A 12,643-nucleotide genomic window follows, 5' to 3' on the forward strand; every position below is an offset into this window, starting at 1 on the left:
GGACCTTCAGCCAGAGGTGTGCTGTGTAATACTTGGACATATGAACAGTTTGCAGATCTTTGCTGCACCAAAGCAATCAGGGAGTTAACTCATTACACACAGACAAGCAAGAACCATTGTTTCAGGGATATATTACTTGTGATGACACATAGCCTGTTTGAAGAGTAAAATTGAATGTGGCAGGACTACTGACTGACTCAGGAGCTGATATTACACTCATCTCAGAGAGGGTTACAATCACCTTCAACCCCTTCAGAGACAAAGTCACATGACACAGCTCTGAGTACCCCTGGAGGTACCTCTGAATTGCTTGGGCCACAACATGGCAGCAGAAAGATTCAATTTATCAGAATCCATTTCTGTGACATCCTACAGAAATATGTAGGCACATGGAATGGGCAGTGTTTTCCAAATGAGCCTGAGTATTTAGGATAAGTCGAGGGGTTTGTTTTTAAGCCAGTTAGAATGAGGCCTGCCAGTGAGCAGTGGAGAAGGGGCAACTGCCTAGGGACAGAGTGATTTAAAAGGGATGAAGCTCCCTAGCTGCTGCCACAGCCACTGGCAGCACAGAAGGGCTAAGGCAGGCTTCTTTCCTCCCTTTACTCTGTGCAGTCACTGAAAGCAGCCAACATATCCATAAGACCATAAGAACAGCCATACTGGATCAGACCAAAGGTCCATCTAGCCCAGTATCCTGTCTGCCGACAGTGGCCAATGGCAGATGCCCCACTGGAGCGAACAGAAACAGGTAATCATCAAATGATCCCTCTCCTGTTACCCCTTTCCAGCCCCTGACAAACAGAGCCTAGGGACACCATTCCTACCCATTCTGGCTAAAAACTATTGATGGACCTAACCTCCATGAATTTATCTAGTTGTTTCTTGACCCCTGTTAAAGTCCTGGTGTTCACAGTCTCCTCTGGGTAACAGGATGACTGCGCTGCATGAAGAAAAATGTCCTTTTGTTTGTTTTAAATCTGCTACCTATTAATTTCATTTGGTGATCCTAGTTCTTATGGGAACAAGTAAATAACTTCTAGTATGTCTACACTTGCACCGTCTTTTGAGAGAGGGATGCAAATGAAATTTGAAATTGCAAATGAAGCCAGGATTTAAATATCCCATGCTTCATTTGCATATTTGCGTTATGGTGCTATTTCAAAATAGCGCTGTTTTGAAATAACAGATGCTGTTAAGATGCGGTTATTTTGAGAGAAAACCCTTCTATCAAAATAACTGGTAAACCTCATTGTATGAGAAGTAAGGGTTATTTCGAGAGAAGGGTTTTCTCTTGAAATAACCACGTCTTAACAGTGTCTGTTATTTCGAAATAGTGCCATAATGCAAATATGCAAAAGAAGCATGGGATATTTAAATCCTGGCTTCATTTTCAATTTCAAATGTCTTCATTTGCATCCCTCTCTCGAAAGAGGGTGCAAGTGCAGACTTACCCTTCCTTATTAATTTTCTCCATACTGTCATGATTTTATAGACCTCCATCATATCCCCCCTTTCCTCTTTTCTAATCTGAATAGTCCCAGTCTTTTTAATTTCTCTTTATCTGTCTGTCATCTGTTTCAAACCCCTAATCATTTTTGTTAGCCTTTTCTGAACCTTTTCCCAATGCCAATATATCTTTTTTGATATGAGGCAACCACAGCTGTATGCAGTATTCAAGATGTAGCATGTACCCTGGACTTATACAGAGGCAATAAGATATTCACTATCCCTTTTTTAATGATTCCTAACATTTTGTTTGCTTTTTTGATTGTTGCTGGACATTCAGTGGATGTTTTCAGAGGACAATCTACAATGACTTCAAGATTTCTCACGAGTGGCTATAGCTAAATTAGTCCCCATCATTTTGTATGTTTAGTTAGGATTATTTTTCCAATGTGCATTACTTTGCATTTATCAATATTAAAATTCATTTGCCATTTTGTTGCCTAATCACCTAGTTTTGTGAGATCCATTTGAAGCTCTTCACAGACTGCTTTGGTCTTAACGATCTTGAGAAGTTTGGAATCATCTGCAAATTTTGCCCCTTTCTCTAGATCATTTATAAATATGTTAAATAGGATTGGACCCAGGTCAAACCCTTAGGGGACACCACCTCTCTCCATTCTGACCATTTATTCCTTCCCTTTGTTTCCTGTCCTTTACCCAGTTATCAGTCCATGAGAGGCCCTTCCCTCTCATCCCATGACAACTAACTTTACTTAAGAACCTTTGGTGAGGGACCTTGTCAAAGGCTATTTGGAAATCTAAGTACACTATATCCACTGGATCCCCCTTGTCCACACACTTGTTGACCCCCTCAAAGAACTCTAGTAGATTAGTAAGGCTCCTTCCCAGAGCCCACACGCCACATCCCCACTTACACCCAAACTCCCCTCCAGAGCCTGCACCCTGCACTCCAACCCTCTGCACTTCAACCCTCAAGTGAGTGAGGGTGAGGGAGCGCGAATGACAGAGAGAGGAGGGATGGAATGAGTGGGGGGCTGGAGCCTTGAAGAAGGAGTGGGATGGGATGTGGCCTCAGGGAAGGGGCAGGGCAATGCAGTGTCTTTGAGTCTGTACAGTTAGACAGTTGGCAACCCTCCTGGGGCCCATGTGGAAGTCCTGTCTGTGCCAGAAGAATGCGCCCAGGGGCATAATTGGCAGCTCAATGGGCACTAATAGCGCAGCTGGCAGTTTGCTGGGCACCAGCCAATGCAGATGCTGCATCACACAAATGTCAGGTGGACTGTTCCACGAGGGCACAGTTTGTGCATGCCTGGGGACCCATTGACTGTTCTGCCCTGGTGCCAGAATTGGTCTCAGAAAATGGTGCAGCTAAGAAACTAGCTAGGATTAGTTAAAATAAATCACTTATAGCAACATTACTTTATAGTTTTTATTAGAGATTGGACTAACTGAAAACCCAAGCTCCAAGCACCCTGAAATGTAAGCACTCTAACTCTCTCATAATTGCTTTGCCTGGCTATATTTTGTTTGACAAGGGGAATATAATTTAAATAATAGACACTAATCCAGATACAAGATTCCCTTCATAAACTCAGATCATAAACTCAGATCTGAACTTTGGGATGTTCAAAGTCTATATTCAGGTTCATTCTGAACCAAATTTAATGGCTTTAATTATTCTCTAATAACTCTGAACAACGGGGGTTTTGCTATTCAACTTTTAGTAACACAGTTGGGCTAAAACAAAATACAGGACTATGTAGCACTTTAAAGACTAACAAGATGGTCTTTAAAGTGCTACATAGTCCTCTATTTTGTTTCAGCTACACCAGACTAACACGGCTACATCTCTATCACAGTTGGGCTACTCCTTCTTTGATTTCTTTTTTAACACTTCACTCAATCAATACTAACACCCAATTGCAAAAGTCTTTGGATCTTGACTTTGAGAAGATATATTGAAAAGCAAAATTGCAGATGAACAAAAGACCATCTAGAGCCTTGTCAGAACAGTTTTACATTCTGCAATATTCTTTTAAAGGCTAAAATACAACACTGGGTCCTAACCATCATGGTGGGGTTTTTTTTTTCATTTGGCAATCAGTAGTCATTTTTCTTCTGTGTTCTCACATGGAGCAAACATGAAAATGTTTCTCCCTTTTGCCTGCTTCCTATTTTGTACTCCAGCAACAGTGATGTCTGTAAGAATGTGCATTGTATTGGAATGAGTAGCTATTAATTAATATCCACTATATAGACAGCAAGAGCGCTTGTGGTTGGTTTGATTCCTTTTTTAATGCCAAAGGTGGGAAGGGGAGAGAGAAAGAGAGAGAGAAAGTGAGTTGTGGGTTTAAAAAATAGAAGTGTTAAGATCTAATTGCTAGGGCTAGCTATGTTAGATTCTAGTAGATTAGATTAGGATAGCGGGTAGTCCTCAAAGCGGAACAAAACCTTGGTGGCAAGTGCAGAAACGCTGCTCCTTTAAGCAAAGGTGCCTGCGTTAAATTGCCTACTGTGAGCTGGGGAAGCATGGCTAATGTACTGGAACTGGATAATGTGAAAAATAAGTGGGATGTATCCTGCACAGAGCAAGTGGCACAAGCCAAGATAAACAAGCTGCACAATGTATTTGTGCCCTGAGCAATAATGCACAATGCCACCAATGCACAATACACCTGTGCTAGCTGTACCACCCATATGGTATGGGTATGGTATGGGTGGTACAGCTAGCACAGGTGTAACCCACATGCCTACGGTATGTCTAGAATACAAGCCTCTTTCGAAAGACAGCATCTAGACTACAGCCAGTACTTTCAAAAAAGCGAGCTGCTTTTTTGAAAAAGAACACCTAGGCAGTCTGAATGCTGTCTTTGGAAAAAGCACAGTTCGCGTTCAATAATACCTTTTTTCGAAAGAGCACTTTCAAAAAAAGGTGTTATTCCTTGTCAAATGAGGTTTTCAGCGATCAAAAAAACCTGCCACATTCTTTCGATTTACTTTCAAAAGAACGTGGCAGCAGTCTAGATGCAGGGGAAGTTTTTTTAAAAAAAGACCACTTTTTTCGAAAAAACCCTGTAGTCTAGACTCAACCCTAGTGTAGTTCACTGTCCCATGCAGTGGCACCGAGACCACAGCAACAGTTAAGAACAAGTGACCTCTCCAGCATGGACTCAGAGCAAGCTGACTTTTAGCTCAAAGGGTAGAGGCTTCAGAGGTCCCAGGTTCAAAATCGCTGGGTAGTGGTTACACAGGTATCAGAGACATCCAAGTGACCAGCAGTTGGTGCACCAGTCTCAGACCACGTGAAAGTGATTATACTTCAAACAGCACTGCATTGAATTATTGGAAGCCCTAGAAGGCAGACGCTTAGACTAGGTCTATACTACAAAGTTTTTGCACAAAAACGGCCATTTTTGCACACAAAAAAGCCATTTTTGCACAAAACCCGGCAAAGTGTCCACACCTCAAGATTGTTTTTGCACAAAAAAATTACAGTAAATTGACAGGACAGAGGGCTTTTGTGGTAGAGTTATTTCTCTCCCCACGAGGAATAACTCCTTTTTGTGCTACAGCTCTTGTGCAAAAAGGCATGTGTGGATGCTCCACAGGAGTTTCTTGTGCAAAAAGAGCCTATCAGAAAAAGCACAGATGCTCTGATGGCCATTCTGTGACTGACCATCAGAGCTTTCTTTGCAAGAGCGTCCATGCAGTGTGGACACTCTCTTGTGCAAAAGCACATAATTTTTGCCATGTGCTTTTGAGGTGTGGATGTGCTTTTGCGCAAGGAGTTTTTGCAGAAGATCTCTTCCGCAGAAATCTTCTTGTACAAAAACCCTGCAGCGTAGACAAAGGGTACATCTAGACTACATGCCTCTGTCGCCAGAGGCATGTAGATTAGGCTACCAGGCATAGGAAAATGAAGCGGCAATTTAAATAATCGCCGCTTCATTTAAATTTACATGGCTGCCGTGCTGAGCCGACAAACAGCTGATCAGGAGGTCTTTAGGAGGACCAGAAACAATTTATTTGCATATTTATCATTTGCTTAATGAATATGCTAATATGCAAATAAATGTTACTGGTCCTCCAAAAGCTTGTGAATGGGTTTACTGGACTCCAATATCAAAAAGATTGGAAATCACTGTTCTAGAGGAGGCCAGAAGGCACTTTGGAGCTCTTTTTGGACCAAACCTTCTGCTGCTTATGTGTTGGTGGATATTTGAGATTGCTTAAGAGGATAGTCCCCTAGAGTACATCTACACTAGCTTGTTAGTTTGAGCTAGGTAGGGTAATTAGGGCAAGTGGAGTTGCAAATGAAGCCCAGGATTTAAATATCCCGGGCTTCATTTGCATGTTCCTGGGTGCCACCATTTTAAAATCCCCCTTAGTCCAAACTCTGTGCCTGTGGCTACACATGGCACGGAGTAGGTAGTTCGTATTAAAGATCCTAATTCGAACTACCGTTACTCCTCATGGAAATGATGCCCTCATTTCCTTCAGAGTCTATTGGGAATTGAGAGGACCCTGTACCTACCAGGAGATACTGCTCATACTGCTGGATCAGTCACTCTTGATGATCAGATAAGAAGTACAAGTAGCAGATAGTAAATGCCTGAAAGTTACATTATTTTTGGTTCAGCTGTAAATTCAGTTAACATGCCTGTGCCTCTACTCTGGCAGCTTCTTCATATTCAGATCAGGTTTACAATCTACTGCTGCTATCTATACGTATTATATGAAACGTCAGAAATTTTTAACACAACTTTTGATATTCAACATTTCACAGAAGGTCCTATAAATAAAAGCAGACTAGGTCCCAGCGCCTAGCCTCGAAGCATATGCTCTAAATTATTATTTTGTAAGAATACAAGGAGTTTGCTGCGCTAGAGGCAAAGCAACATCGTGCTACGTTTTGGATTTCGGCTTTGACCATCTCCCCCCTTTAAAAAGACAGTTTCAGCGGTGCCTAGATGTGAGAGCTTTCAATGCCGCATCGCTCTAGGAGGCATTTCCAACCAAAGCCAGAGCAAGCGTTCGGCAGGATCCAAACAGCTGCCCGAGATCCTTCTTCGCTGAAAACACCTTTCCATGCGCCGCCAAAACTTTCCACTCGCCTGGAGCCATGCAAATCCCGGGGCACCCCAAAGGTGCGAGGGAGTGTGTGTCTGGTGCCACTGCGGGGTTTGATTTCGCGAGGCGGGGGGGGGGGGGGGAGGCGTTCAGAGTCTCTCTCCCCCAGCAGGTGGGTGCTGGCTTTGGGGACCAGACACCGGCTACAAGGATGCGCTAGAAATGGGATCCCAGAACTACCCCCCACCCCGCGACTCAGCGCCTCCCAGCGCGGAGCTCTGCCCGCACCCAGGCTGGCCCGGCCCGGCCCGAGCCCGCGAAGGCAAGCAAAGCAGCAGCGCGTGTGCCCGGCCGAGCCGCGCTGCCGCTACTCACATCGAGGAAGATGGACATCCCCTTGGTCAGCGGCAGCGCGGCGCTGAGCTCCTCGGAGGAGTTGGCTGAGGAGGGCGAGCTCCCCTGACTGCCCTCCATGGCCGCTGCCTGCTGCCGGAGCGGCCGCCGTGCTGGGCTGCTGGCTGGAGGATGCTGCAGCCGCCGCTGGAAGCTGCTGGCGCTGGGCTCCGGCAGAGCCCCCCTCCCCGCGCTCCTCCCTTTGCTGCAGGCGCTGGAGCCGGGGTCTGGGTCAGAGAGTCACACAGCGCCGCGCGTTCGCTGCTCCTGCAGGCTCCCAGGGACCCGCCCGCCCCGGTAATCCTCCCGCAGCCGCCCGGGCGCGAGGGGTGTCTCAGCTTCTCCCCGGCCCGAGCCGGGGCCGCCGAACTGCCCGGTCCCGCGCCGGCTGATGGACACCTTGAAACCCCCCTCTCCTCCCGCGGGCGCGCTGCATGGGCGGGGAGCGCATCAAAGGGTCCCTTTTGCACAGCTGCTGTGCTTAAGGCACTGGGCTGAGGCGGCAAGGAAACCAGCTGGGGCGAGATTGATCACCAGTGCAAAGCGAAGCGTCCTGGTGCCGTACATGGGCAAAACCAGCATGGAAACTGGTCCCCAGTTGCTCCGAATATAAAGCCAGAGAATTGAATGGAAATCATCTTGCCAAGTCCCCTTGATGGGTTTCCACTTAGGGCAAGGACAGGCTACCTCTATGCCTGTCGTCATTTTCTTTCTTTACAGCCGGAGACAGCTCCCCCACCTCCCATATCTCTGTCTAACCCCGACATCCAAGCACAATTGGCAAAGCCCATTAGCAAATTCACTTACTTTACAAAATTACCTGGTGTAGAGTGTTTTAAAAGATCATTATGCTCAGTCTTATTCAATTTTCTTCAGTATGTTTTTGAGAGGCTTTGTGAATTAACTAGATAGTTCAATGTTTCTTGGAAAGCTCGCCTGGAATGTCATGAAAATTGCACAAATATGGCATCTTATTTTATACTAACAGGTAATAAACTCGAACAGCTAGGATAATAAAAAAGTAATTCCCGGCTGATTTCTAGGAGAGGGATATCAGAGTTAACAATCCCATGTCTTTCCATTTTAAAATACCAGCTCTTTGGAAGACGTTTGCAAGTGACTAGAGTACTTTTGCTATTGGGAGTCATGCAGGTAACGCTTCATAGCAGAATTAGAGTATTACCCACCTTTAATCTACAAATTGAAACAAGGCTGAAACTTGACATGCAAGTTCTAGCATCAGACTAGGGGTGGGAGTTTACAAAGGTGCCCCGTAGTTGGATTGTTATTTACTAGTGTATCACAATGTCTCCCAGGGCTCCCAGTCATGGTGGAGGGACCATACAGAACAGTACAAATACGTTTTAAAAGCTCCCTGCTAGCTCAAAATTGAGGTTCGTCATGAAAATTCTCGGTAAGTGGGCAAAATGGACAAATGAAGGGTGATAGAAGGACAGGATGGGGGAGGAAATATCTATTATATCTATCTAATATTTACCAACATCTGTGGGTGAAAGAAATGCTTTCCAGGACCTTAGCAGAGCTCTGCTTTTGTTCAACTCCAAAGCTCTTTCACCAGTAGAAGCTGGCCCAGTACAAGGTGCAACCCCCACCTTGTCTCTCCTATCCTGGAACCAACATGGCCACAATATGGCTGCAAACAATGGGGAGTGGAGTGTGGGAGTCAGGGGGAAACAGCAAAGGACTGAGTCATGCCTGATGCATCCTTGTTTAGAGAGCAGGGCAATGAGGAAGAGGCAGGTGGCTAGGGAAGGAGCAGGGGTAGTTGTGGCCCTGGCTCTGTTCTCTCCCCTCCAACACAGGGTCCAGGGCAATTGAGCCACTGAGGAGGGGGAAGTAAGCTACACCATGCATAGGACTGACTTAACTTCCTTCCCCTAGGGGACAATTAGAAAGCCTGGGCCAAGATGCCATGCTGGGTGCCTCATCCTGCTCTTTAGCCCAGGATTATGACTTGCACAGGATTATGACTGAGTCCAGTCCCCTGCTAGTGTAACCCAGTAATGCAGAGACATCTACCAGGCCTATGTTAATATGATTGGAAGGGGCTGGTCCAACCCAAAGGGAGCACAACTCTGCAGAGTAAGTGTTGTGTAAATATTCACACACTAGGTGAAAAGTGTTCCATCTAGTGTTCAGCCTGCACTGAGTCAGTGCTACAGAGCTATTCCTCTGACCCTACACAATGAAGAAGTAAGGTGCAATAAAAGCTGTACCTTAATTTTCCATCACTTCTGTCAGTCCCAGGCAGAATCGGAACACCATTATCATGCACCATGTCATACTGAATAGAGCACAGATCTGCACATTTTCTCTGGGGAGCTGCTGTCACTTTTTTTTTTCTCTGGGGCAAGGAGCAGGAGGTGAGTCATCTATCTATCTCTGCTGCAATTACCTGTCCAAAGTTTCATGAGAACTATATTGATGTCCTTGATTTAAACCTCCTTCATCTTGGTCTTGTTTTGGCCATTCAGAAAACACTTCCTGTGTCTCCTCCTCTTCTTCTCTCTTCTGGTTTCAAGAGAAAATGTGATTTAGGAGAGATAGCTCCCCAGTAGTAAACAGAGTGGTATTAAAAAGAGGAGAGGGCTCTATTATCCTAACTGAAGGCAGGATTTGAAAATAGGGGGAAACACCTGGTTAGTTTTTGCTTCTTAATGATGTGCACAGAAATACTGGAAGTTTTGCTTTTTGTTTAATTGATAATCTTGATTTTAAGAGACTGGGGAACATGTGACTGAAGAATTACAATACAAAGGGGACAGCGCAAGAGCCAAGAGAGTGAAAGCTGAGCAATTGAGAAGGGATGGATTCTTTGGGTTTGTTTTTAACGCATTTAACTTCAATGATAATTGACTATTTTAGAGAACTGAAGCCTTTATCAAAGAGCCCAGTCCCTGACTCCTTTAATAAGAGGCATTAAATGCCGGGAGACCTCCTACAGGGCCTTTAGCAAAACTGTGGGATATGATTTTTTAAAATTTTCATTCCAATTTCAGACTAAACAAATTCCTAAATGTCAACATTTTGGGCAGAATGGAAATTCAGATTTTCAACCAGTTCTACTAATTAATTAAATTTGCAGTCCAATAATATGGAATGGGTTAGATTGTTACTGAAGATTCCTTTAAACTTTAATAATTGTATGCTGTAATAGGTTAATTGAAATCAACATTTAGTAACACATTCCTGCTGTGCCCTAGTTTCCCCAGCTATGCAGTAGGAACAATGACTCTAACCTATTTGTATAGGATAAACTTCAAAAAAAACTGGTCTGGTAGCACTTTATAGACTAACAAAACATATAGCTGGTATCATGAGCTTTCGTGGGCACAGCCCACTTCTTCAGATGACTGGAGTTTTGAATTTTGGATGTGCAAACCCAAAATAAATAGAGGAGAAAGGAGAGGAGGGAAGGGGAAAAAAGTGTGTGTGGGGGGGCAGGAAACAAGGAACAAAGGTTAGATATATGGATGAAATGTGTTGTAGAAGAGCTAGGAATTAGTTTTATTATTTTATTATAATAAGAATCACACTTCAGCCATGCAATTGCTATTAGTAATCTGCTATATGAAATATATCAGCATTTTTATGTGGGAACAAAATTTTAAAATCACTTCTTCTTCCCTTTACTGCTTGTTGTATCATTAAACTTCCATCTAGAAACAAGACTATTTTGTGAAAGCATTCATACTACACACTGATGGGAAAAGAAAAGTGGCCAAGTAGTAATTAATGATTTTGTGCTTACAACTGAAAACCCATTAGTATTGCTTTTCATAGGACACTGATTGTGCTATGAATGCAGTAAATAACATTGGCAGTTATTTAGGTGACAGACTTCCTTTTGGCTAAGGAGACTTAAACAGCTTCAAGTGTAATGATGAATCCAAATCATTCCACAATGATTAGCTATGCATGTTCTTTTTAGACCTCAAAAACACACTCTAGAATGACTGTATAAAAGCACAGCCTGGAATTCACTGAGGGCCAAATCCTGTTTTCAGAACCCAGATAGAGTCAATAGGTTGGGAGCCTACTGTGGAGCAGAATGGATTGGCATTCAGTAGATAACAAAATACTTCAGTTATTCAGCAGAGCCAAAGGTGAGGTATGGAGTCCTACTTATCCTCACCACATTTCCAATAGCGGTTATCTCTTGATTTACACATCTGGTGCAGCATCCTCTAGGCCTCATTAAAAAACAGTCTTCTCTTTGATTAATGAAGCTTTGCATCCCATCAGTTTCTTCTAGAGTTTTCCTGATACATAAGCTATTGCAATATGGGCTGGGGTTTTCAGAACTAATACTGGAGGGCTAGTAAGTGGGTGGCCCCGAGTGGTACACAAGAGTTAAAACAAGGTACTGGATGGAACCTTTATCCTCCATCGCCTTATGGAAATGCATAGGAACAACAAGCATTATGGGAATGAGGAATGGAACCTATTTATTTTTTGGAGCTTTAACTGGTGATATTAGGAGGATGGAAAGATTCATTATATTTCCAGTCAGGTTTCCATCCCCTGACCCTGTTCTTCTTTCCCAGGAAATGTCATATCATGTCACATTACGTTATGTGTTCCTGTACTCAGCACTGCAATGTCTAAGTCTCATTTCCAAAAAAAGATTTAGGTGCTTCTGATCTAAAATGCCCTTGGCAGTCAAAAGGATTTAGGCTCCAGACTGTTTAAATCCCTTTTGAACAGGAGCCTTGGTCTCCTAAATGAGTTAGGTGTTGCAGCACGGAGTGCAGTAATACTAATATATCTTTAAAAGTCTTGGACTTAGCTTCTGTGCTCAGGTTCTCAGCTGTAAAATGGGGATAACAGTACTTACCTACCTCATAGCAGTGCTGAAAGGATAAAAATGCGGAGGTGCCTTGCTACTACAGTGAGGGGGCCACTGCTTCACATAGGATGTCTTTAGTATTTCCTGAATTGTGTAATACAGAAGTTTTTTATGCTGTCACTATTAAATATTTAGATAATAATTTACATGCATATTAATTCTAATTTCAGACAGCTCAGGAAGCCTTGATAATGCTTTAGTGACATGTTTGTAAATTATATAACTCGCATCATCTTCTTTATTTGCAGCTTTGCCTCCAAACTGTACATTCTGTTTGTGAGCATCTCCATAAGAACATCTTGAAAGCAATAGAGTAAAAGTGACTGTAATGGGCCTTCCTGTGGAGATTGAGAAAGTGCTCTTACTTTGTGTTTGGAGGCTGAGTCAGATATTTACTTAGAGGGTCTGAGACAAGGAACAAAAAGGTAGATGAAAAGAGGAGTCAGAAGTCCAACAGTACTACATAACGGTGAATGATAAACACATTAATTCTTCATCCTCACACTTTTATCTGCAGAAAAGTGATTAAGGTTCATGTGTGGCTGATAACATTTCTAGCCACATTTTCAGTCCTGTGCCACATTTGTGTGATGAACTGCCGTATGTATATCTAATCTAAAGGAGATTAAGCCAATTATTCTATAAGAATGTCACAAATTTCCCCTCTTGTAAATCATACACAATCTAATGCTGTTATTCCTCATGTATATTTATTTTTCGTAAGTATACATTGAATAATGTGAACAAATTGTTTGTATAGAGGTTATTTGCATGCTTCTTAGTCTCACTACTTGTTACTCATTATTTGTGCTGCATAGTTCATGACTTTAGTGACATGGAATA

The 12,643-nt window shown here is 43.3% G+C and overlaps 1 protein-coding gene across 2 annotated transcripts in view; it reads right to left on the minus strand.

The window, feature by feature from the left end:
- Positions 1-7,236, minus strand: part of NECAB1 (N-terminal EF-hand calcium binding protein 1) — a 114,075-nt gene extending 106,839 nt beyond the window's left edge. The window contains exon 1 of one of the 2 annotated variants that reach the window (XM_006127493.5): positions 6,913-7,236. In XM_006127493.5, the coding sequence (XP_006127555.1) occupies positions 6,913-7,011 (99 nt within the window). In that variant the 5' untranslated portion in view covers positions 7,012-7,236. The remainder of the gene's footprint in view (positions 1-6,912) is intronic. The other variant, XM_014575687.4, reaches the window with a different exon arrangement.
- Positions 7,237-12,643: the final 5,407 nt, after the last annotated feature.

This window comes from Pelodiscus sinensis, chromosome 2 (assembly GCF_052426305.1).
Source record: "Pelodiscus sinensis isolate ZL-2025 chromosome 2, ASM5242630v1, whole genome shotgun sequence".
Classification (NCBI taxonomy): Eukaryota; Metazoa; Chordata; order Testudines; family Trionychidae; genus Pelodiscus; species Pelodiscus sinensis.